Consider the following 27,976-nt stretch of genomic DNA (forward strand, 5'->3'; position numbering starts at 1 on the left):
TTATATCTGTAAAATATTGTAACATCAGCCACTTAAACATATTGAAAATTCATACTAAAGATATGTGACTTAAATTTTTTTTTAATCCATCAAATTTTTAGATAAATTTTTACATGCTTTAGGAAGCATAACTATTATATTATTTTGAACTTGTTATACTTCTTATAGTCCCAGATTTAGCCGATCTTCAAGCAACATGACTTTTAAAATAATTGCTTGTAAAACAAGATGTGTTTGTGAAACACTGATGCCCTCGTATGGCAACATAGCAAAGATTAAACTTTTCTTAAATGCAAATTTAATGTATTGGTACCAAAAATAGGGTATTCTCACTGGAAATACAATTGTAAAATATGAAAGTAGGCCAAGGTTAAGGTTTTTTCATAAGTACAAAAATCTCCAAGGTCGAGGTCAAAAGGTCAAGGTAATTGGTGTCCAATGAAAGACCCTGCCACAAAGAATACAAATGTAAAGTATGGAAGCCCTAGCCCTTACCTCTCAGAAGTTATAGCCATGGTTAAAGATTTTTTAAAGTAGGTCAAACTCCAAGGTCAAGGTCAAAGGGTCAAAGTTCTTGGCATCCAATGATGGGTCTTTTCACAAGGATTACATATGTGAAGTATGAAAGCCCTATCCCTTACCGTTCAAAAGTTATGGAAAAGGTTAAAGTTTTTTCACAAGTACAGAAATCTCCAAGGTCAAGGTCAAGAGGTCAAGGTTGTTGGTATCCAATGAAAGGTCTTTCAACAAAGAATACATATGTGAAGTATAAATGTCCTGGTATCTACTGTTCAAAAGATATGGCCAAAGTAAAAGTTTGGAATTCTTGTTTAAAAGTGGGTCGAACTCTAAAGTCAAGGTCAAACGGTCAACTTTGGTGGTACCCGAAGAAAGGTCTTGTCACAAGGCATACACATGTGAAATATGAAAGTCATAGCTCCACTAAATCGAAAGTTATGGGCAAGGTTAAAGTTTTTGCAGACAAACAGACAGAGATACAGAAGACAGACAGACGGAAGGACACAACAAAAACTATATACCCCCGAAACTTCGTTTCCGGGGGCATAATTATTAAAAAAAAAAAAAATTTCACAACTTCTACAATAAAATTCTATATATCATGACGTGTAACATTACTTACTCCTCGTCAAATTTATGGTTTAGGTGATGCATGTTATAGAAATGGTAAAAATTTTGGAAGGACGCATTCTTTACCGATACATGATGTATTAAATTTCATGATCGGTTAGCTTTGAAGTTTTAAAGAATTTCACTCTGTTTCAGTGCTCAAACTTTAGAATGTTGGAATAATAAACCTCATTCCTGCAGCCAGCAATCAGATACATTTATATGTATATATATATTACATATATCATTATGTACACACATACTTTAATAAAAGAGAAAATTGTTTATTTTGAAACAGCTGGACTGTTTAAATTTACCAAATTTAAAGAAATGTTTTATTTACCAAAGAGTGCTGTAAATGTATGCTGTGAGAAGTTGATGTTATGTATGACATTGTGTAATGCTGATTCTATATGAATAAGTACTATCACAAATTACTATGCAGTTATTTATGTGAATCAGATGGAATGTTGAAATAAAGAGAATTTATTGAATGAAGACTTTATTGTTATTGAACCTGAAGTTGTTGATGTATGTGGTAGAAAACAGTCTATTTTTTCTTTATATAATTTTCAAATGTTGAAAAAGAGAGAAAAATCATAGCCTCTTTAAGTTTATAATAGCTGAAAATGGTGTTTAAATTACTACAATTTTATACAAAATACATGAAAGCTAGTGACGGCTAGTATACATGTTAAATTATCAGCTTTATGTAGAAGGTGTTCACAATTGAAAATTTGGTATGGCCATCACAGGAAGTTGACATTAGGTTTGAACAAATATGAATCCCACCATATGGCATGCCTCAGGGAAGATTATGTTTAAATTTGTTGCAAAATCTGAGAAAACTGCGAAAAATTTGTACTGTATGATGCAAGGATAATTTTATCCACAGATTAGAATTATTAAAGTATAATTTTTAAAACTATATGTAAAGAAAAGAGGTTTGAAACATGATCTGATCTAATTACTAAATATAACTTAAATTACTTGCCATAACTTTAAATCAATATGTACCACAAATATCTTCTTGAAATGATTGGCCCCTCAATAAGGAAATTATATGATATTATGCTGTCAGAAATAATTTAACTGAAGGTTTATATAATTATTAAATGTTAAACATATTAAATCTACATACAAAAATAAATTATATTTGTTATTGTAAAATGTTGAATTCAGTGAAAGAGCTTAAATCTGTGTTAACAAAATGGTATAATAAGGAAAGATACCCAGGGAACAAAGATTTGTGCATTCATAATTATTTGATTCTTCAAAGGATTCTTTAATTTATTATCAATTGAATAGACAATGAAATTGTTATAAAATATTTTCCCATGCATTATAAAATTCCTTAAAGCCAGGTAGCTAAGAGTATAATTATGACACACGGTGGTGAACTATGGTACCAGAAAGAAACTATAATGTCTAGATTTGTAGCTACAGGTATTTATTAAAATTTATAAATATACCCTTGGGCATTTTCTTTTGTTCAAATATAGCACCCAAAAGTAAATTTAAAAACAGTTAAGTAGTAAGTGTGAAATATTAATTTTTACAAATTTTAAGTTTGCTAGAGGGAAAAATAATTTGTCAATCAAAAGGTATAAATGTAAGATGAAAATAAAATCCAGTCAATGATTTTGGAAGAGAACCAGAGAATATATCAAGGAATTCATAACTAAGAGCTGAAACTCTAGAGTTCTCTATTTTTTACTACACTTTTTTACTTTTGAACTGGATTGACAATCTCACTTGAATTGTTACATTTTCAAGGTAAGTTCCTTTTAATATTTAATGTCTCCTTATTTAAATGGGGAAATTAAGGGGTGGATTGTTGCAAAGTCGTGCAATAGTTGATAATTATCAAATTATATGAAGAAATCTTTGATTTTTTTTTTAATATCATAATTAAAATATAATGAATATTTTCTATGAATTTACAAACAAACAAAAAAAAAATATTGGTTTCAACATCCTCAATTTAATTGTGGAACACAAATTAAATATTGTACTATATTAAATTTACATCTTCAACATTCTGATTTAATCAAAATAATTATTAACTTTCTATTTACAATCCAGCCAGGTAGTACTGGATATTTGTTTGTTTTTATCTAAACATAAAAAATAAAAACATTAGATAATTGATTTCAGTGACATCTGTGTAATTAGTCTAGGACTGTTAACTAGCAGGTGTCTGTGTATAAACAGTAGAGTATTGCCACTGTCTAATTATTGTTTTGACAAGTTCAGTACACAAGTAACTCCTGGTGTCATCACAATTATCACTCAGGGTCTACTCAGCCCAGAAGTCAACAAATGACACCTAACAAACATATAAATCCAACTCTCTATCAACATTTCAGCAGAATTACTTCATTCATTTTAAGACTAACACTGAAAGTGTTCTTTATATTTCTACCTTTTTAAAATTTTCAACAAACATACAAATTGTGATGGATATTTTTTTTAACTTTTAAATAACTCCATGAGTTTTGTTTGAAAACATGTGTATGAAAACAGCTTTTATTTCATTAATAAGGAAACTGAATGCATAAGGTGAGTACAAAATTTGTTTTTATGTTTATGCAGCAATTCTAAGTTGTTACTCTTTAATACTCTTGCATGGTTAGAATTCATCAACTACATTACTTAACAAATGGTTTACCTGTCTACCAATCCAATATAATATCTTTCAAATTATGTATTGCTTTGGAGTCATGTCAGAAGACATCTAATAATATTGCTGTAACATCACTCTAGCTCCTACTCTGTGCTAGTTTTGATTGTGCACTAGGTATAAGGATCAGTTTGTGCGGAGATAAAATTTCTTTCTCCTTCCCCTGTACTTGCTATGTGCTGGTATGCACTTGATCATTAGCACTAGCCTGTGCTAGGAAAGGGGAGTTGCATACTCATCATTTGATTGATTACAAATTCAATGTAAGTTTCTTACCTTGTTCTGTATGGATCTTTGGTTTCCTGGTACCTGCTGTGTGCTTATGGGAGGTAATCATTAGCACTAGCCTGTGCTGGGAAACCAGGTCCTTGTTACCACCCTGGATGAAAGATAGAGGAGTTACAGTGGATTTTTTTTCTAAATAAATTACTGTGCATTTAAATCAATCATCTGGAAGTTTATAAATTCAAGGGTGTTTTGTGCATAATTTTTTTTTCCCAAATAGAGAAAAAAATTTTTAATGTGAAACATTATAACATATAATCATTTATTATTTATGTCAACTCAATCTTTGCTTTCTTGTTAATTAATAAATTTTAGTTAGTGACAATTAAAACTTTCATTTATAGCATTCACTCTCTCTCTAAAGATAGTTAACTTCCAAGACCCACTAAGAAGACAGATTCAGACCACAGAACCATTATAATTTTATTGCTCTACCAGCATCTCAGTTCATGTTCTGTGCTTGTCTTTGTTGTGTACTAGCACTAGCCTGTGCTGAGATGGGAGTGCAGTCCATCTCTCAGGATTGTAAGCACCTGCAAATTTACTTTGAAATACTCTCCTTGTACATTTTATGTGCTGGTGTGCAACTAGTTACTAGCACTAGTCTGTGCTGGGAAAGAAGGCTTCATTCTCTCAAGAATACATCTCATTCTCATTCCTCTTTTTTTCCCTGAAAATCTTGGTTTCCTGGTACAGGTTATATTCTCATGAGTCATAGGCATAAGCACTAGCCTGTGCTGGGAAATCATTTTTTTCTATCACACCATTTGTGATACATTATGCCAACTACTTTCACAGAAATTTAAAATAGCTGTGGTTTCTGCTTCTTTCCCAATCCTTTCCTTGTACTTGCTGTGTGCTGGTGTGCATCTGGTCACTAGCACTAGCCTGTGCTGGGACAGGAGTTTCATTCTCATCACACAAGAGACACGAAAGTTCATGTTTCTTCAGATTACCTCATCTCATTCTCTTTGGATTTTTGGTTTCCTGGTCCTTGTTACGTGTTAATGAGTAACAATTATTAGCACTAGCCTGTGCTGGGAAACTAAGTCCTTTCTGCAATTCAATATTAATTTATATGCATTGCTGGTGTACATCTAACTACTAGCACCAGTTTGTGCTGGGACAACACAGTCACAGCAGCTTCATTCTGAGACATTCTTCTTTTACTTCTGAAAATCTTGGTTTCCTGGTACATGTTATGTTCTCATGAGTCAAAGGCATAAGCACTAGCCTGTGCTGGGAAATCATTTTTTTCCCCTACAACACCATTTGTGAAACAAAATGCTGAGTACAACTTTCATAGAAATTAATAGCTGTGGTTTCTGCTTATTTCCCAATCCTTTCCTTGTACTTGTTATGTGCTGGTGTGCATCTGGTCACTAGCACTAGCCTGTGCTGGGAGAGGAGTTACATTCTTATAAAACACATTAAAGAGAAAAGTGGAATGGTATATAATGATCGGGATGTGAAGGTATTTGACCTGAATTTTAATAGACTTTTGATTTCCTGGTACCTGTTACATGCTAATGAGAAATAATTATTAGCACTAGCCTGTGCTGGGAAAACCAAGTCCTTTCTACAACTCTCCATATAAGATTTAATGATTTACAAACAGAACATACGTGAAAACAGAAACTTCAAGGTTAAGTGATCTAGCTGTCATATTCCTTGTATTTGCTGGAGCTGTTGAATAAATTCCCATGCCTAGGACATTTATCCTCAACAATCAGCTCTGAAAGTATTTATCTCAATCCTTAAAAACCTTAGTTTTCTGGTACCTGCTAAGTGCTCATGGGTTATATTCATTAGCACTAGCCTGTGCTGGAAAACCAAATGTGTTTTCTACCGTGTGAATGTGGTATACTCTTCCAAGAAAACACCTGCAGCCTTCACCTTCATTTCTGTCATTTCGGAATTCTTCCCTAGTACTTGCTGTGTGCTGGTGTGTATCTGGTCACTAGCACTAGTCTGTGCTGGGAGAGGATGTTTGTCATCATAAACCCCTAGATAACAAGCCGTAACCATTAAACCTGAACTGGAAAACTTGTACTATATGCAACTCTGTATGAGATTCATTCTGAAGTACTTCTGCACTGAACAACCTCTACAGGTAGCTCCTGACATTTGCACTGTCCTTCCCTTGTACTTGCTATGTGCTGGTGTGCATCTCTGCACTAGCACTAGCCTGTGCTAGGAGAGGAGATTATTCTTATTATCAGAATCTTTATGAACAACAGAATCAAAATTATATTCAGGGGAAATTTATGGTTTCTTGGTACCTGCTAAGTGCTCATGGGTTATGTGCATAAGCACTAGCATGTGCTGGGAAACCATGTTCCCATAGCTATAACTGATGCTTGTTAGTAATGCATCAATTCGTTAATTAAACACATTAATGTATTTCTTATGTTTAAATTGTATGGACTGTCCTTGTTATCCCAAAATCTTACCATTTTCTGACATTTCTTGGCAGGTGACATAATTTGAGTTGTAAGATATCTTCTTCAATTCCATTAAATTCTCTTTCCATCACAAAAGAATCAACCCAATCCAATTAGCACCACACTTTGATTAAATAGGAGTACGGTCCATCGAAAAGACTGCCAATACTTGTTACAAAATGTGCATTTGTCATCCTTTCCTGGTACTTGCTGTGTGCTGGTGTGCATTTGGTCACTAGCACTAGTCTGTGCTGGGAGAGGAGACACTAACAACCCAAAACAAGAAGCTTACCTAATATTCTTTGTGGACTTTTGGTTTCCTGGTACCTGTTATGTGCTCATGCGACACTATCATTAGCACTAGCCTGTGCTGGGAAACCAGGTCCTCTCTGCAACTCTACACTGCAAATGTAAAATTTCAGAGAAACAAAGTACTGTTGGCTTTCTCTCTCCTTTCTGCATCACATTACTTTATTTTGGGTTGTATGATAAAGACACAAGATAACAGCCAAATGCTTATGTGAATTTCCCCAATCATCCCCTGGTACTTGCTGTGTGCTGGTGTGCATTTGGTCATTAGCACTAGTCTGTGCTGGAAGAGGAGACATATTTACCACAGACCCCCAAACAAGAGACTTACCTGATATTAAGAGTGACTTTTGGTTTCCTAGTACCTGTCAAGTGCTCATCAGTTAGAATCATTAGCACTAGTCTGTGCTGGGAAAGCAAGTCCTCAACATCATCCTGAAGCAAGAGACAATTATATAAGATACGTTTTGAACACATTTATTGCTGAAATTCTTTTTAAAAATATTCAATTTTATAAAATTATCATTCATTTACCTGCTTATCATTTTGACAAGCCAAGGTCATGAAAGTAGTGCAAGCTATCTATTAGTTGTTGTTCGCACCCGTCTTGTGGGTGCTTGCCTGGAGCTTGTGTGGATTTGGCAAGCAACACTGAAGTGGAAGGAGTTGTACTCTCACACTTACACCAAATACATGAAAACCCCTTCTTCCATGCCTTTGACTTCTTGGTACTTGTCATTGGTCATGTGTCATTTTCATTAGAGCTGTACTTCATGCCAAGAAGTCATGTTCATTCTGCAGCACATCATTTCAGCACATCAATTTCTGATACAATTCTGCCAACAAACTGACCAGAAGGTAGCTGCCAATTTTTCTTATCCTTCCCTTATACTTGCTGTGTGCTTGTGTTCAACAATTCACTAGCACTAGCCTGTGCTGGGAAAGGGGATTCATTCTCATCACCCTGATCTTGGAGAGTAAAGAGGACCTCATTCCATAATCTGGTATCTGTTAGGATCTATTGGGTCCAACTCCAGCACTGGTCAACAGACAGACAGACCAAAAACTATATGCTAACTTCAATCACAAAGGGCATAAAAATTATAGCTACCACTAGTAACAGGATTTCTCCAAAATCATTTACTTGGATTAAAGCAATAAGCTTCTACAGATCTCAACTTTCAACCTTGTGCAGTTAGGCAGGCTAACGTAACCAAACAAATCCCCTATTTAATTGTCACCTAATATTATATTTCACCGCAATTTCTTAATTACAGTTTTCATGTTTGAAGTCAGTTTCCCCTCATTCTCATACAGTGACCTTTGATAACAGAATGAAGCCTGTGGTTTTATAGAATTTTTAATAAGTTGCATATCATCATAACAGTATATAATTCATATGTTAACATTTTCTGCCATTTTCACATACTGCAACTCCTAGTGTCAAGTGAATGCCAGTGAAATACCAGGTAATCAAAAGCTAGTTTCTCAATAAGAAATCTCTGGGAAATTAGTAAATTTTAAGTTTTCACAAATGGCTACACATTTTAAAACATTAAGCAAAAGTTATGAAAGTACTAGAAGGTAGTGCACATTTCAAAATGGTAAAGCAATTACAGTGGACCCTCAGATATCTGGACGCCAGATATCCGGATGCTTCAGTATCCGAACGACTTTTCCTCAGAACAGAATTTTTGAATGTTATCTGTTCTTGTTTAACTGGTAATTCAGATATCCGGACGCTTCACATATCCAGACAAATTGACTAGGACCAAAGCGTCCGGATAAATGAGGCTCCAATGTAGCAATTTTTTTTGTATACTTGTTTAAAAAAAAAATTTAATAAAACCTATTTGGAATATGACAGATTTAGAATATGACAGAAATTATAACTACTACAATACAGTATAAAAGAGTATGAATTTCCACCCAAAAATATACTGCGGTAGATGTTTTTTATATGAAATAAAATGGAGAAAGGTACACTGTATTTACTGAGAATAAAAGATTTTTTTTAACAAACTGCAAGGTAAAAGTACAATAAGCCTGAAAAATTCCAGATACTGGTGATAATTTTCATAGAAAAAAGAAGTGGTTGGGATTACAACACACTTTGACATATCCGTGGTATTAGAGACATGAATGATTGAGGCTACTGAAGTTCAACTGAGAGTATAACAATTGTATTTTCACAAGGATATTCTTAAAACAATCCAAAACAACATAAGCATTTAACAAAGGCAACAAATCGGTTCCAAATGATATACATGTTCATCCTAGCACAATAGCATAATCTTCTAATTAAAATCAATCTCTGGAATGATAATGATTTTTTTGTAGAGAAACAGATGAAGTGCTTTCGGGGGAATGGGGCAATATAAAGTAAATTTTCAAAATATTACATTATATAAATTTTGTATATATTTACAATGCAAATTCATTTATTTCATAAAATATAACAACCTTTTCTAGCATTTAAGAAATAAAATTATAATGTAATTATTATAGTCCTATTTATCATGAAGCTTCACACTTCTGTAAGGAAATAATCTCCACCTTCACACTCTTGCAGCTCCAGCAATTGAAATTCTAAGAATTAAAACTTCCACAAACATGAACAGAATGTTGACTGATGTCAAACTGCATGACAGTGTATCTAAGTCTAGAATCTCATTATGTCTACAAATCTAGTAATAACAAAAGTCTAGGAGTGCAAATTTTCCTCCCCTCTAGTTTGTCAGGCTCAGTAAAGGGGGTAATTGGGGGAGGGGGGGGGAGGAGGTGTACCTAACTGTGAAGGAAGCAGTATGTACTCAGAAACTTCTGGTTTTGAAAAAGGTCACATTCTATCAGTCTATACACTCACACTCATTCACAGCATTGGTAACAATTGCACAGAATATAAAGTTTGTAGGATTGAATCCCGATAGTTTATGAAAGCCCTGGTCTTCAGCAATGGTAAAAGCTAAGCAGTTCATCCAAGCTAGATCACAATGTCTGTCCCTGTTTTGCCACACACCACTAAGATAAAATGTCTGGTATAGCGACTAGTTTGTAGGAGGTCAGCCCTTGGATAAAGCTTGAGATAATGCTTCCTTCTGTTCCTCTGATAACTGTTGTATACAGGCCTGGAACATGTCCTGGTTTCCCTGCAACGTACAGAAAATTGAAACTAAGGTATTCAAACAAGCCTCCCCCCTCTCCAACCTTCTTTTTAAAATAGACATATATCTCTCTCGTGTAAAATCAACTACTCAAAGTGAATTTCATAGGAAACAGAGATAAATGAGTTGTAGTTATCTGCTGCTATCAGAATGACCACAACACTTTCCTCTCCTTATAAATGCTTTCAGAGGCTTTCATCATGTTTTATCTTTTTTCTATAATGAATACTGTTCTCCCCTGTTACAATGTTTATTCCTTTATACTAAATATTGCCCTCATCTGTACTTGTCGTACAATGTTCATTCATATACACTAAATATTGCCCTAACCCGTACTTGTCTCACAATGCTCATTCCTTTACACTAAATATTGCCCTCACCTGTACTTGTCTCACTACGTTCATACTTTACACTAAATATTGCCCTCACCTGTACTTGTCTCACTACGTTCATACTTTATACTAAATATTGCCCTCACCTGTACTTGTCTCACAATGTTCATTCCTATACACTAAATATTGCCATAACCCGTACTTGTCTCACAATGCTCATTACTTTACACTAAATTTTGCCCTCACCTGTACTTGTCGTACAATGTTCATTACTTTAAACTAAATATTGCCCTCATCAGTACTTGTCGTACAATGCTCATTACTTTACACTAAATATTGCCCTCACCTGTACTTGTCGTACAATGTTCATTCCTATACACTAAATATTGCCCTAACCCGTACTTGTCTCACAATGCTCATTACTTTACACTAAATTTTGCCTTCACCTGTACTTGTCGTACAATGTTCATTACTTTACACTGAATATTGCCCTCACCTGTACTTGTCGTACAATGTTCAACATACGAGGATAACAGTCATCTTCTGAACTCACAGCTTCTCGACTCAGTGCCTCCCCAATAATGCTGATTATACGTGGCAGGTTCTCATTGTTAGCTCCTAATATTAAGGGGTGGTTTCTAAAAATAGCAAAAAAAAAGCATTGACTATTCAAGTTGAAATGAAAAGCCACAAAATTTTCTAAAATTAGTTTCTAGACAGAAAACAAACTTTGTCAATTTTAAGTTTGTAGTGAAGAGCCACAGAATTCACACTTCTGAAAACAATTTGAAAGCCAAATAATTCAAAATAATCTCTTTGCAGGATTAAATTTACCTTAAAAAGAAATAGGAATATATCTTCTGAAGTAGTTTGGTTGGATAATTAATATTTATGACAAACTTAACCTTTGTAGCAAAGCATAATTCCACACTAAATCACATTTTCAGGTAATTCAAAAAATCAAATCAAGAATATTGTCTGAACATTCTTCACAAACTTGACTAGCCTCACCAACCTACTACTTTTGTATGTAACTCACGCCTCAATCACAGAGATTACCATACATAGTCTTACGCCTCGATCAAATCACAGAGATAATTGTACATAGACTTAAGCCTCGATCACAGAGAAAATTGTACATAACTTGCGCCTGGATCAGATCACAGAGATAATTGTAAGTAACTTACACCTCGATCAGATCACAGAGATAATTGTATGTAGGAAACTTAGGTCTTGATCAGATCACAGAGATAATTGTATGTAGGAAACTTAGGTCTTGATCAAATCACAGAGATAATTGTTTGTACTTTACGCCTCGATCAGATCACAGAGATAATTGTACATAGACTTACGCCTCGATCAAATCACAGAGATAATTGTTTGTAACTTACGCCTCGATCAGATCACAGAGATAATTGTCTGTAGACTTACGCCTCGATCAAATCACAGAGATAATTGTTTGTAACTTACGCCTCGATCAGATCACAGAGATAATTGTCTGTAGACTTACGCCTCGATCAAATCACAGAGATAATTGTTTGTAACTTACGCCTCGATCAGATCACAGAGATAATTGTACGTAACTTATGCCTCGATCAGATCACAGAGATAATTGTACGTAACTTACGCCTCGATCAGATCACACAGATAATTGTACGTATGTACAGCCTCGTCTTCATCCTCCCACACAGGAAGCCAGCTGAACCAGACAGGTAGGACCTCGTTCAGATTGATCTGGCTGCTGTTGTATTTACAGATCTTTGTTACAGCTGCTATGGCATTCTCTGTAGGGTTGATGTTTTCTACAGACCGAGATTCCGGGTCCTGTATCACCTTCACAAGTAATGGCAAGGTCTCTGTATATGAAAAGGACTATTTACTCTTACGAAATCTATAAAGTCTACTAAAATAAATGACATACAAATATTTTTTATGATGCTTTACTAAATTTATCTTCAACGTGTTAAGATGAAAGTGAACAGAATTTTTCGAAGATAAAATTCTTTACTATCAATTATCAAATGCGCTCTAGCCAAATTTGATAGCCAGATTTTATAAATCTGTTCAAGGCTTGCAGATAATCATGTTTTCAATGTATGTCTAATTTAGCCCCACCATTGGGTCTGAACTGTTGACCATGAATTTTAAAACTGGATTGAGTGACTGATGACCTACAAATTTATCAAGGAACATTATTTTTCCCAAACCTTGTCAACAGCTGATGTCATTACCTGCACATGTAGCTGCATACGCTTCCGTTCCAAACTGGGCCATGACGCCGACACCGTATGCGGCAGCCTGCCTAACCTCGGGCTGTTTGTCGCAGACATACTCTAGCATGCTCTTTAAAAAGTACTCCTGATACTTTACAGAATGCTGAAAATACAATTATTCACATTAATTAAGCTCTGCTAAAAATACATATACGGATCATGATAAAAGGCACCGTTGCAAACATATATTTTCTATGGGGTTATAATTCAGCTGAATGAGAGTTTCTGCTCAAGAAACAAGTAAACAAGATGTGTTTATGAAACACTATGTGCCCGAGGGCAACAAAGCTATTTTTAGCATATAGGTCATGGTCACAAGGTCAATGAACTTGTTGTCATTTGACAGAAATTTATTAGTGGAGTATGCATACCAAATATGAAGTCCCTATATCTTATGGTTCAAAAGTTATGGCAAAAAATTGAAGCTATTTTTAGTATATAGGTCACAGTCAAGGTCACAAGGTCATTGACCTTGATGTCATTAGAGAGAACTTTATTAGTGCAGTATTCATACCAAATATGAAGTCTCTATCTCTTATGGTTCTTTAGTAGTGTTGGCAAATCGGACAATTTTTAGTAACCGGTTACTCGCTCAATCTTCCGATCGAGTACACGGTTACTCGGATGATTTATTTATGTATATCATTTATCGCATCCTTTACTCATCGGTAGTAATAAAACACAATATATTGTGAATGAACTTCATTTATAAATCAAAGACACACACGCACGCACTATCTTGAAAGAATTTTGATATTGTAATTAATCAAATCAGAAGAAAAATAAATATTGCTGTTTCACGCTTTTTTGTAGGGATGGGTATCGCCAAAAATTTCGTATCGCGATATATCACAATTTTTTCTCAAAATATCACGATAATATCATGATATTTTTGCAAGCAATTTTTACAATGATTTTAAATAAATAGTCAGTGTTTTTCTTTAAAATATGCTAGAAAAACAAAATTTCATTTTTATGCACATAAAATTAATCATGTTGGAAGGTAAGATGCCGTTCTTTTACAATGTTTTTTTTTTTTTAGACTTTCTGTAATTGTAATTTGAAAGATTGAACAAATAAATGAATAATTTCTGGACTTTATAATATGTACCTAAAGACCGGTATTTAGGTCTCTGTATCACGATACTTATCATGCAATAAAAATCGCGATATACCGGTATATCGATAAAATCGCAAATCCCTACTTTTTTGCAATGGCATTCATCACCTTTTACTTTTAGACCTCGATATATGTAACGAACGAGGAGAATAACTGTTTAAAAATTTGAAGTCACAAACGCACACAATAACTCCAATTCACATAAATGACATTTTACAGGTATTCAGATGTTCTTTTAAAATACTTCAAAGCTATATCTGTCTTTGGCGGCATCGTATTAAATTATTTAATGAGGTAATTATAACCCAGGTCTTCAAAACTTCTACAACCTACTGGCAATTGAAGCTTTCAATTAACTGTGAAAACTAATCAAAACAAATCAATCGTATTAGTGAAACACTAGATCATCAAGTCTAACGGTAAAGAAAATATTAGATGTTTATATATACTTCTTTCAAAGAAATTAACATTTTATTTATTTGTTATTTACTATATAAGATTTTACTATATAAGATTTTTATCCGTGTAACCGAATAGCAGTTTTACTAACTGATACTCGCATCGTTCGACGGTTAACCGGGTACCTGTTGCCAACACTATTCTTTAGTTATGGTGAAGGTTAAAGTTGACAACAGACAAACAGATAAACAGACAAACAGACAGGACAAAAACAATATATGCCCTGGATCTATTGATCTGGGCACATAAAAATTACACCAATTTCTTGAATTGCCTTTATACCGTATAATCCCTATTAACCGCCCCTGCCCCTATACGCGCCCCCTTAGGTCTTTTTCAATTGTCACGAAATAAGGGCCCCCTGTACAGTGATTAAAATAAAAAAGATTGGTATCAAAGAATTGAAGAAAGTGAAAATGAAACCTGTCTATTATCCAATATCTCGGTGGAAAATGAATAATTTAGCATAATTTGGGTGGATTATCTTCACTTTAAGTAAAGTTAGACATTATTTTAGTTGTTCCTTGTATTTATTTTTTTTAAAAGATTTTTTGAAGTTAACATATGACATTAAATATCATAAAGAGAATACCAAAATAACCGCCCCCTTTTTGCAATTTTCTTAGCGCCCGGGGCGGTTAATAGGGATTATACGGTATGTCCTTTAAGATGCTGTGACTTATTTCCATGCTACAAATGTGACTAGGTACTCAGCAGAAATCACATGCAGAAAAAAGTATGTCTACAGCAGATATATATTCTAAATAATAAATTCGACACTTCTCAATGAAATAACAATATAGAGACACGTCATACAGAACTATTTCATTTCAGTGTTGGGGGTTACTTACTCCTCCGCAGTGCTCTATCACATCATCCCAGATACAGAGTCCCCACTGTTTGTCTGGCCACGGCCGATCAGCAGCCTGTAACAGTTACAACCTTGTCACAATCATGTTCACTAATCAAATTGATCTTTCTTAAAGTGGATACAAAATAGCTTATTTTATTGATTAATTCATTGTTTGATTGTACACTTAAACTTACCAGTAACTTGACAAAATGATGGAGCAGTTGTTCAAAGACTGGCAGGAATTCTTCTTTATGTGTTCCAAATAAGGCATGGATGGTGTCCGAAATCTTACTCAAAATGTACACATCTTCATCATCCTAAGACATAAAACAAAACTGGTGAATGAAGCTTAGGCACACAAACAAAACATGGGTGTACTTTTTGATCTATAATTTAAACACTCTTGAGGAGCCCAAGGTCAGAAAATATCGCTTACAAATTTTTTTTCATGCATTTGCATTTTTCAATGCGCAATTGATAGTCATCATGTCTTGGGTTTTTTTGTTAAAGCATAAATAAACTGACCCTTAAATTCAGGTACTTGCATTCAATATTTAATGTGCAATAGTTACACATCACTTTCTTTTTATCAATGCATGACCAACTAAAACTGCAAATGGAGTACAAAAGATAATCAGTATCCACTGGAAAGTGATTGATGTCTAATTCATGTCTCCTGCTGGATCCGATTCAGATTAGGGACTGCTGCATTAGTTTTGCACACATTGCTTTCAGAGAGAATATTAAGTTAGGCATTATCAAAGTTTGTGATTTTTACAATGTACGAGATGCACATACAACTACATTTACATGTAACGCTATCTGTTGACTTTGTCCTTATATTGCAGGTCAAGATTCACTGCAATAACATGTATTTAACTATCTGTTACTGATTGAAGTTTTTAAAAGAGAATCAACACATAAATTTCTAATGCAACTGTTTACTACCATATATCCAAAGCTTTACATTTTTCCTTCTACCAGAAAGAAACTTAAGGTCAGAATGCATCGCTTTACATCTTTTCATGATTATTATTTTTTTTCAATGCGCAATTGAAAAATCATCATCCCTCAAGTTTCTTCTGAACATCTCTCTAAATTTAAGAATATCTTTTTCTAGTCAAGTATGCTCTTCTCCTTCAACATTCAGTACTAGTGCATATGAAATTTGAATGTGTATTCAATTCAATACTTTTCCTTTATTGCACCTCATAAAAAATATATAGATCCATTATTTTGGAAATTCTCTTAAACATACACGTAGATTTTTGTAACACCTAAATTTACATTGCATTCAACATAGATCATAGCAGAGTGGATAAATAAGAAACTGTTGAATTCACATTGTAACCAACATATACCGAGTTTTGTATCACTTCTAGGCTTTATAAGGCCCTCATTAATGGTTAAATGTTTATCAGAAGTCAGATACTATCTAGCAAATGGGGAAGTTTCATGAGGCCAAGCCTTCAAAAGTATGCAAAAGTATACATCATTCTTCTGAAATTTATACTGAATTAAAATCAACTATGATGTGAGTGCTCCATCATTTTTGGAAATGGAGAATTGCAAATCCTATTGAGAATGTAGAATTTATACTATGAACATGTTCTTCCCATCACACTTGTATCAATGCTAAGGTTGTTAGAACTGAGGAAATTTTATAATGTTAGCTCTATTTTCATAGGAAAAAGTATGGCTTCTGACAACCCAGAATATTGATCCCCGTACCCTCTAAATTGTACTTGGGCACTCATCACACTTAAGCACTGAAGGGGATGTCGATTGGGGATTTAAAGAATTTTACAATACTTTTTGGCTGTGATTTATCCTATAGAAATGCATACTTATTAAAACATACTGTATTTGAGCATTTTTAAAAAACAGTGGAGTTTTAGCATCTGGGTCTCGCCTCCTTTACTTTAAGGAATGGAGAGGCACTCAGACGTTATTAACATGTATGTAAATGAAATGATCGTCTCATTTTAATGCACATGCCATCTCTACATGGCATACCCATTATCGCGGTAATCTACAATGTACACATTAAGGCCAGAAGTCAGATACTATCTAGCAAATGGGGAAGTTTCACAAGGACAAGCCTTCAAATGTATGCAAAAATATACATCATTCTCCTGGCCTTAATATGAATGTTACTTGTTCAATGGCTGAAAAGTAAAATTAATCAGCATGTTACAAATGACTGTGCAGCCTGTGAACAGTTTGTCTTTCCACTTACCTCATCTAACAAAGTCTCCTCTACGTCTTCATCATAATCTTCATCTCTCCGTTTTTCTACAAATACACAAAACCGCTCTTTTACAATGACTTAACAAAGTATAAAAGACAAGTTGAAACATCTTACCCAATTACATGTAATAAAAGTTAGACTTGTTCTTTAGGTTTAAAATTAAGTTCTTTAGGTTTAAATTAAGTTCTTTAGGTTTGAAATTAAGTTTTTAAGGTTTAAAATTAAGTTACTGACCATGTCTTTCTTCCTGTCTTTTGAAGTGTGCTACTAATTGTTTCTCCATCAGCTGGACCAGAAGCTGTAAGTTTTCTGCAGATAAGCAGCCCCTGCCTAGCTTTTCAATGCACTGAAAAATATACAACATGAATTATTAATCTGGGTTCTGACATGTCTACCAAGTGATTGTGACAATTCATGCTTGGTTGTAAGACATCAGTGTTTTCAATAAGAGCCGGCAACCGGCAAAATTAACCGCCTGTACGAGAAATTTTGCCGGCTATTTTAATGCCATGTCAATTAGGATTTTGCACAGCTCTACAATGAAATCCATAGATTTTATCGCAACTGGAATTTTCCATGATCTAAGTAGCTTCCCTTGAGTGCGCATCATTTTCTGGAGTTTGATTAATCGATACTTGTTCAATGGCTGAAAAGTAAAATTAATCAGCATGTTACAAAACTGTGCTGCTGTTGTAACACATGCGCTTGATGACATATATGTCCATTATCTAGACATAAAGCATGGTTCCTTCGGAAAGATATGTTTTATATAATTTTCGATCTCTGAAATTGATTTGCGACAAATACACAAAAGTGCTCTTTTCAATGTAAAAGACAAAATATCTATATCTAGGCCAATATATTTAAGACCATAGTACTAAATGTTTAAAATTAAGTTCTTTAGGAATTTCTCAAATGAAAAATCAAATGTTAGGCTAAATTAAGTTCTTTAGGTTTGAAATTCTTTTAGAATTTTAAAATTGAGTGTGTACAAAAATTTATGTCTTTTATTGTGTAAGATCTCTTGAAATACAGAAGACAATTTCGTTTTCAGCATTGGGAGGTTTTAATGCACTAAAAAAATATCAAATTCCTTTTTCTTAATTGTTTGACATTCTACCAAGCGATTCTGTAAAAATGTCAAAACAAAAACAAAAAAATCAGTTTAAAAATTATTTCATGAAAATTCTAAGATTGCAGAAAATTTCAATTTTTTATATAATAATACACACAATGTTTAGAAAATCCTAAGTATTTTTAAGATAAATAATTTTTTGAAATATGAATTAAATATACAATGTATGTGAAAGAGAATAAAGTGAAGAATTTTCAATATAATAATCGCCATTACCCATACAATTTTATATAGGCCTATACTATAATTTGAATGAGAAGGCGGGGCATACGAAAAGTCTTTGTGTGAAATTTTTAAAAGTGTTCACGTTTTATGATGAAGTGACACCTTGCCTTAATTTTTAGTGTATTAAAAACAACACATATTATATGCTTTTTTTACAATTAGCAGGCAAAAAATTGTGAAATGCTAAAAATAGATTATATTTGAAATTATTTATTAGAAATTCGTCAAACTATTTATATATAAATACACACAAAATGTCAAATCACATTCGTAAATCAACAGGTATATCATTTATATGACTTTATCTTATAAAATAAGGCAAATTCCTTGAAATTATAATTAAAGCTTATTACATGCACAATGAATAATTTTTCATATCCCGTACATATTATAATTTTGCGTATTTTTTACATTTCCGAATGTATAAAACTTCAATATGTATGAAAAAGTAAATTTGTGTGAAAATGTTGTTACATCAATATTTTTTGATAAAGAAAAAAAACCTCAGTATTCTGTACTTTTAACAGATTGCATTGTTAAAAAAAAAATCTCGTCCTCTAGTGAGATAAACAATAAACCATTTCAAATAAAAAAAAAGATTACGTCCTTTTTCACTCGATTTTTTGTTACATACTAATACTTATATTTAAACCTTGAATTGTTGTTAGATTTTGTACCGATGTAAAAAGTTATAACATTTATAGTGTCGCCAGATGAAACCCGGAGTTTCCCCCTATTAAATTACATGTAGGGGTGCATTTTGTGCAGTGTGTTTCATCAGATATATAATTCTTTTTAATTCCTCACACTTCAATTTCTTTTCCGTAATGTTTCTTTAATTGGAATTACGCATTTGTAACAAACGGTTTATTTTCTAAAGATATGATAAATTGGTATTTTTTCAAATAACGATCGTAATTTTATTTTTATATCTTTCAAGAATCAATGATGGTAACGCTGATGTGATGTACATGTGTACATAGGAAGAAAGACAAATTGATAATATTAACCCTCAGCATTTTTTTTTCAAATTTTTTCTGTATCAATGAGATACAAGCAGTAAGTGCAAGCTTTGTGCTACAAGCCTCCAAAATATATTCATTTGATAAATGCCGAAAAAAATCAAACAATTTGACTGAAATAAGAAGTAAATCAAAAATTTTTACAAGTCTAAAATATACCGTTTTAAAAAATTTTATCCCAGGGTACTTTAAATTCTAATTACCCATTTGAAAAGGATTTGACCATCGATAGTTCGCAACACTGGACACGATGTCGCATTGATCTGCTCAAAGCATGAAAGTGAATAGATCTGAGTCATGTGTTTAATGCTTTGTTATTCATGAGGTCAAATGCGGGTTGAAATTTGTAAACAAGGTGTCTTTACTATAGGGACAGGTACCCGTGATTTTGCACCTTTTTGGAAAATAACATGTGAGCGCATCTGTTTCAATTTCTTTCATGAATTAAAATGACAAGTTTAACTCTTTACATTGACCCTATTTACTACAACTTGAAACATCTATGCGCTCATATAAAAATTGGGCTTTCAAAATGGGGGTGTGGCCTAAAGTCTATGGGAAATCGATGTAAACAACGTACCCTTGCTATATTAATTAGAGAAATACCCAATTACAGTGCAAGTAAGTGAAACTTGAAAATGAAATTAATAAACTACAATGTTTGATGAAAAGATTGACACAAAAATATGTAGAAAATCTTTAAACTTATTTTTTGTAAATTATCAGGGGGCCAAATGTGGACGTTTAAACGATTCATTCTTTTGTAAATAAGAGGCATCTAAAATGACAATCTAATTAAAATTAGATTTTAGGAAAAGGAAAAGTAGATTTTACCTTGGCAAGGGAGTTCATATGCTCTGGTAACACAGTATTTTCTGGTTCTATTTCAATGGCTTTCAGCAAACTGGGACAAATGAACTGCCACATCTCAGCAACATACTGATCACCTTTGATCTTGGCACATTCAATCAAGTAGGGCAAACTCTCTGATGCAGCAATTCTTATATCTGTTTTAGGAGCATAAACTGAATTAACTCTCAGAAATTAGGATACTAATATTCATGGGAGTTTTACATTGTTTTCCAGGTATTTAAAGCACACCCAGATTCTTGTCCTCCATGAAAAGTAAAATGTCATATACATAAATACTCTAGAATTCTTTAGCCACAAAATAAAATCTTCATGAACCTATTTTTTTTTCCTTCATACCACAAAGAAGTGTCCCCATGAAGATATTTGATTTTACAGCTTATGGCAAAATGATTGAATTCATGCTTATATACATGTAGTAGAGAAACTGATATCTGACAATACTGAATACATACAGAGTACAACTTACCATCATGGAAGTAAAATTTGAGTAATGGGACCATGATTTTGACAACCTCCTCTGCATATTCGGCAAAACCTTCCTTTAACTCCCTAGCATAACAAACCAACATCTGACAGGCGGTGGCCTTTTCTTCCAGACCAGCGGTTCGAATCCCAAAACTTTGCTGCAAACCAAAATCAAGTCAAAAGCTGTATCTGCAGTTTAAATCAGGTAAAGGGAAATAAATCCAGATTGATACTGGTTGTAAATACCAGGGGTAGATAATGACAATAACAGAAATACCTGATCACCGACAGTCACAAACTGCCACTCCGTATCACTTTCCATGTCTTTAATTTCTTCACCTGCAGAAAACCAATTTATTTTACTTTCGTACATTTATACAAACATGAAGGTATATGTAAATACAGAAACAGACATTTTGTAAGTCACTCATTCAAATTTTGACCATTGAAGATTTCATCTAAAGAATAAATGTCTGACTTAATTCAAAAAATTATTTTGTACTTTCCTTTTTCTTCCCTCACAAGTTAACAAATCATGTTCAATGTTTACATTTCTCATTTTAATGACAGAGTACAATGTAACTCTTACTGTCTAATAAGGCCACTTCTGGTTTGAGTGATGCTGCTTTGAGAACAGGACCCATGACAATAGGTAGGTACTGCTGAAATTCCTTTCCCATGATTTTACACATTCTGGCCCAGGCCGAGATCATGTATGAAAGCTGAATGTACACAGAACTGGGTTTTGTCAAGTTGGAAAAAAACAAAGTTAGACTGTACTGTAATACCAACTTATTTTTCATATTTTGGCAAATATCCAGTTCCTTGGCTTATTTAAATAAATATGTATTTAAACTGCAGTTTTCTCCATTGCAAAATTCAAAATGATCATACAGATACAGTTGTGCTTTTTATTTTATCACAATGTCTTTGCTAACTCACCTGGGGGTCATCATCAGCCATTTCCTCTTGGGTTGTTTGATGTTTTAGAAGCAGTTGCATGACATCACTGCAATCTTGTATAAACTGAAGGAAAAAAAAATGTAATATTTATTTTATGGAACCTTTAATGGAAGTTAAGTATAGATTGACAGTGCCTTCATTTTTCCCTAACATTCAAAAGATGCAAGTACATGTATCATGCATGGATTTTTTTTTCAAACTTGCTATTAATATGGAGGAATTTCCTTTTTTGAGGAATTGGGAGGGAGGTGTTCATGTGACAGAGAAATCTGCCCACCTTTTCTTTACCAACAGCCAATCCAATCAGACTAATACACTCGATGGTTTTCCCCCTCAGTAACCGTAACTCTGGCTGGACAGCATTCTGTACAATGTACTTCAGACAGGGCATGAACCTGTCGTAGTGAGATGTGAATTTCTCCTCGGCCGTGTCCGCTACCGACGCCAAGGTAGTCACTATCTGCTCTAAAACCATCTTTGTTCCTTTTTCCATAAGCTGAAATAAAAGTGAACATAACTGAATTCCCTCAGAAGGCAACACTTAAATAATACAAATACTCTAAATTTTTTTCTCCTTGTGCAATAATGATCACCAAGATTATTGGCCAACTTGAGCTAGCAGAATATTTAGTTTAGAATTAGTTAATTGCATCATAACAGAAAATTTTCAATGGATCATAAAGGGGTATGTGAGAAAATTTTCCTTTCTGATTTGCAATGTAAAAGATGTCAATTGTTGTCAAGCAAAATCCATTTCATTAAATCGAGTTCAGCTGCATTCTCACCTCTTTGAATTTGCTGTTGAGCACTTCTTCCAATTTAAGAATGATAACATCTAGATACTGTGACAGGATAGCTTTAGGGCACTCCTCACTGAAGTTTACCAGGGCGGCAGCACCATGGGCCTGAACGCGAGGATTCGCATTGTCATCCAGCACTTGTAGCAAACTAGGAACTAACTGAAAATTTGGATATTAACCATAAGCTTCAAATTCCAATTGCTAACTTTTAACAGAAAGAGATACCTAAAGCTCATTTCTTAAAAACATTGAATTCATTAATATTTCGTGACTTTCTCATAACTAATCCCCCCTTTAACATTAAAAATATGAATTCTTTGTACAGAACTTGCCTTGTCATGGAACTTCTTTTGAAAGACAGGACCAAAATCTGTACACAGCTGTCCTAGGGCATTACAAGCTGCATATCTAACCCTTGGGTGCTACAATGATCAAAATATTTCATGACTTTTTTCTGAATTAAGTGCACATACTACAAATAGACTATGGCAAATAAAACTTTTTCATGTAATTCTCTCAATACAACTTGACAATTAATAGTACAGCCTGCTATCGAAGGTTTGTGTCTATCGTGTATAAATATGTAGACACTGCTTTAAAGTCTTACTGGATCTTTGAGGAATGGCATTATAGCTTCTAACACGTTTCCCAGCATGGTTTCCATCTGTTGATGACAGCCCTCGCCACAAGCTGAGATGGCCATTAGCGCTGCATGTCTGTAGCGCCAGTCATCTATAACATGCAATTCAAAGTGTGAAGTTTCTTCAAAATATTTATTTTTTCCCCTAATAAATCCATTGCAATTGCAAGGATTCATAATCCATAGCTTCTTTCTACAGTACAGTGTATCTCGAAATTTAACCATAAAGTTACTAATAATTTAGCACCTACAACACTTGTTAGTGTAAATCAAATCAAAATATTTATTCTTTAGTGCACCTGTGTGTAATAAACTTACTGTTTTGTAACATCTGAGGGACATTGGACAAGATATGAGGCAGCATGGTCTTTCCTCCTAGAGCACAAGCTAACCGATCCAAGGCACTCTCTGCTGCTATAGCATTGCTACAAAACAAAGCAAGATTTACAAACTTCATCTGTACTTAGCAGAAGTTTCCTAAACTTCCTGCTAAGGATTCTCATTCATGTTAAAACTCTTATCAACTAATATTGAACTCTTATCTATAATTTACCAGGCATACTTTTAAGTACAGCTGTACCCACCTGTCTGTGTCGTCTTCATCTGGCTCGTCCTGGACTGACCAATCAGGTTCCTCCTCTAAGTCCACCATCATGGCCAGCACCTGGGGCACTGCAGCAAGAAATCGGGAATTTTACAGATCTTTGTAGGAAGCTTTTCATGCAGACATGACTTATTATTGGATATCAAAATAACATGTTCTATTAGCCAATGGAAGAAATTTTTCCATTTGCCCACTTCAAATGGCTATATTTTATATGGGAGTGTTCAATGTTCAATAATGCAGTAAAAACAATGTATGGACTTATCAAGTACAAACCTAGAAGTGGCATAAACTTGGCATTTTTTCGCACCATTGCTGGTGCCGTCTCTGACAAGGTAACAATGACCTCTAACCCTAGCTGTCTCCAGGAATCCTCCAAATTACAATCCGAAACAATCTAAAGAGAGCACAAATATCCATCAATTTTATCTATGTTTCAAGCCATGATTATTTATAATGAATAGTGTGGCTCATTATATAATGGTCACTTGGAAATAGAAAGTTTGGGCAATATTCTGTGGAAAAGTTGGATTAATCATAAATAAACCTCGAGATAATTTCTGATTTAAATATTGGTAACCTGTTGCACTCAATACATGATCTACATTAACCGCTGCAATTCTGGGTAACAAATGTCATTAATAAGCAAATATTTACATGTATTTCACAAAATTCAAATGTCTTCCCCAAACATATTGTTTACTTAGACTGAATGTCTTTAAATGTACATACTTACCTTCAAACAAAATGGGAAAATGGATTCCATATGAGATCTCAAAACTTTTGGCACATTTTCTGCCAGTTCAATCAAGCATTTCAGCAGGGCATCATCTTCCTGAGAGCTCACACTCTCATTTATTAACTGCCAAAATAAACAGCTCAATCAGAGGCTTATCCTCAAAGAAACTCCAACCAATCAACAGGGTTCGACACTAACGCTAGCCCGCTGGCCCGGGACAACTGAATATTGAGGTCGGGCTACCAAACATGTCTTTAAACTTGCCCTGCAGGGCTACAGTAAATTTTACCAATTACTCACTAAGAGCAAGGAAAATAATTATAATTTACATACAATATACCTGATAATTGTTAAATTTATTTTCAAATATGTTTTATCAGCATAATTATAATTTTTAAGTCGAAAATGTAAACTTTAGAGGTGATTCAAAATACCCTAAATGATATAAATATAGAATTTTTCGAACAGTAAAAATGTCTTAGGTACAATCATAGAGTGACATATAATTTACACCCAAAATTCAGCCAGAATGCAGGATTTCGCATCTCTATTTTCAAAATTTTCCGGGGGAGGCCCCCCGTACCCCCACCAGCAGGAGGGGGAAACCCCCTCCCGCACCTACCCCCCTCGTCGCTTCGCGATTCGGCCAGCAGCCTTCGGCTACTGGGCAACTAATACATGAACAAGGCTAGTAGAAATTAGGAATTACTAGCCCTGCTGACAACTATGGTTTTAAAGTTAGTGTCGATCCCTGATCAAAACTTGTTTTACACATTAATTTCAATCCCAGAATGCCTCTTTGAAATAATGAAGTCCATTTCCTTTACCTGAATCATGGGCGGTATTAGGTCTTTGAACATTGCCAAGAGATTTGGAGAGTTGTCATTGGTCGAGAGAAAAGCCGTCATGGCTTGGACGGCCTCCGACTGCACCTCGAAATTCCCTGTGTCATTTAAACACCTTGTTAACATCTGTTTGATAACATCCAAGTAGTGAGCCTGTTGGTTTCCAAATATCCCTGGGACCTGACTGGAAAAACAAAACATTGTAATAGTATAATGAAATATAAATACACTTTTGGAATACTTCTACCACAGGAAAAAACATTGATTTTACAGACCGACCTTCAGTTGTAAAAATCTGATGGTATCAAATACTTTTATTTTATAAAATCAAACTTCTATTCTAATATTCATGGTGCAATTTAGTCAAGTTAACAACTCTACAACTACCTAAACAATGTAGATAAAATCTTCAAATTTCCTACCCAAAAATGTGAAGAGCACCACTTCGTAGACCTGGGTCAGCAGAATTAGCACACTCAAACATGTACTTCAGAACCTCTGGCCATGTTACATTGTCTTCATCGTCTGTACACAAGAGAAATAAAATCAAACAATGCCTCATGAAGAGAAAATAAACAAAGTATGTGCTTAATATGCCGCACAAAAGTTAAAACTATACTTTTTTTCGTCATCTCTCTCTTTTGTCTGTTAGAAACTCATTTTAATTGTAAATCGATGCAAGTAACACAAAAAGAAATGGTATAAAATGGAGAAGAATTGTTTTTTCATCAAATTTAACAAGATAACACACTACACCAATTATATTATTAATATAGATATATATTATTATCATTATACCAATAAGATTCCTGGCCAGTTCTGCAACGGCATCACAGATTTTTTTACGGACAGGCGGTGAAGTCTCCTCTTGGATAAGTAAAAGAACCTGATCTTTGACCGCATTTTGAATATCTACAGGAACCTGAGGCCAAAACTCCTCGAAATTGTTGGCAAATAAACGTCTTAACAGCACTGCAGCAAGAGTCCTAACCTGCAAATCAAATATCCTTCTCAATGCATGAACTTATTAAACTTCTTGTCCTAGATTTTAATTTCAATTAATCAACTTAAATGAGGATGTTTAAAGCTTTTAGCATTGAAGTACCTCCACAGATAAATTTTTGTTTTTCAAGGCTGTCACAAGGAAGGGTAATTTGGAGACTGTAGGTACACCATCATAGGCTTCCTGAAAGTAGAAAATTTCAATCCAACATTTTAATCGAGCAATGAAAAACAAGACTGTTCCTGCTTTTGTGCTTATTTTGTAAGCAAAATTTAATGAATTCTTAATTTCCTAACTAGAAAAATAATTGAACCAAATGATTCAAATCACATTATTACCGTGTTAAATGGTAATATACTAATGAGCCTTTCATTTTAGAGGCCATTTTTATGGTAAAACCTACTCTATTGTACAAATTGGAACCGAACCGGCTTCCAGTAAATCAGAACCGAACTCAACCCAAATTAATTGTTCCGTGGTTCCGGGTCATTTCGGGTACCCGTGACAGCCCTATACAGGGGAGACAGCACATCATAATTTACAAGCATGGGTCAGAGTAAGATGAATCTCGGATTTCGTACCTTTACTGACAAAATGGTATGCCGTAACAGCAGTTACTTCATTAACCTTATTTTGATAATTGTCAAGAGGTGAACACTTCGCAAAACTTAAATATTTTGCTCTGCAAAAGAGTAGTACTACAGTTATCGTAAAAGGCTAAATATTTTTTGTCAATTGACATTAAAAAATGTCCTCTGATCAGTATTCAGTAAGTTGCTAAAGATTACAGGTGTTTCCATTCAATATCTGCAAACTATCATCACAAACTCATACTGTCTTTCACAAAACTTCTCTCTAGAATATAATAAATTGTTTATATATTACATTAACGCTATGATTCATATGTTCAGCAATGCTAGGGGATTGTGAAAAGAGGGGGGTGCTGACCGGAAGTAGAAATATTGAGCCATTTAACACAACTTAGTATCATTCCCATTGCATTCATTTAAAAACTGTCAACTTCTATTATAAACAGGTCAAATAAGCAATATATCTGACTCCAGTATATTATACAAAGAGCTATCTTTTCTTCGTAATAAAATGTATCACTCCGAATGTGACATGTCTCCATTCATTTCCACGTGGTATGGCGAATGAGGTCGTTGCGAGTGAAAAATGCACGATACAGTCTTTTCTGTGAACGAACAAAACATCATTATAATATATTACCTCAGCTTTAACTCTGATGTCGTTTTCTGGATTTAATAAGGTGTTCAAAAGAGTTTCAAATTGTATCTGATCGTCGGCCATCTTCTCTTTACAGGGTACACAAATGGCATGACCTTTAACCCCGCTATTCC

The 27,976-nt window shown here is 34.1% G+C and overlaps 1 protein-coding gene and 1 long non-coding RNA gene across 3 annotated transcripts; one reads left to right on the forward strand and one right to left on the reverse strand.

The window, feature by feature from the left end:
* The first annotated feature begins 15 nt into the window (after positions 1–15).
* On the forward strand, positions 16–1,622 carry LOC134281975 (uncharacterized). Its single transcript, XR_009995201.1, has 2 exons — positions 16–697; positions 1,181–1,622. It is a non-coding gene; the product is annotated as an uncharacterized LOC134281975 (long non-coding RNA).
* A 6,571-nt stretch (positions 1,623–8,193) lies between these two features.
* On the reverse strand, positions 8,194–27,962 carry LOC134281976 (importin-5-like). 2 transcript variants are annotated; one of them, XM_062764416.1, is made up of 26 exons: positions 27,846–27,962; positions 26,718–26,798; positions 26,411–26,603; positions 26,035–26,137; positions 25,595–25,796; positions 24,765–24,890; positions 24,305–24,425; positions 24,009–24,096; positions 23,743–23,849; positions 23,392–23,516; positions 23,117–23,206; positions 22,770–22,943; positions 22,262–22,480; positions 21,964–22,047; positions 21,611–21,743; positions 21,299–21,360; positions 21,023–21,179; positions 20,518–20,690; positions 17,536–17,647; positions 17,290–17,345; positions 15,245–15,367; positions 15,049–15,123; positions 12,577–12,721; positions 11,973–12,201; positions 10,842–10,983; positions 8,194–9,998 (listed from the first exon to the last, which is right to left on the reverse strand). In XM_062764416.1, exons 1-26 carry the CDS (start codon positions 27,924–27,926, stop codon positions 9,912–9,914), a joined length of 3,288 nt encoding a protein of 1,095 aa, XP_062620400.1. In that variant the 5' UTR covers positions 27,927–27,962; the 3' UTR covers positions 8,194–9,911. The 2 variants fall into 2 exon arrangements, with proteins under 2 accessions (XP_062620400.1, XP_062620401.1); XM_062764417.1 differs by having other exon boundaries at positions 22,770–22,939; positions 23,113–23,206.
* Between the last annotated feature and the right edge of the window lie 14 nt (positions 27,963–27,976).

Source organism: Saccostrea cucullata, unplaced genomic scaffold (assembly GCF_032062105.1).
Source record: "Saccostrea cucullata isolate Sc308-1 unplaced genomic scaffold, CSIRO_AGI_Scuc_v1 ctg85, whole genome shotgun sequence".
Lineage (NCBI taxonomy): Eukaryota > Metazoa > Mollusca > Bivalvia > Ostreida > Ostreidae > Saccostrea > Saccostrea cuccullata.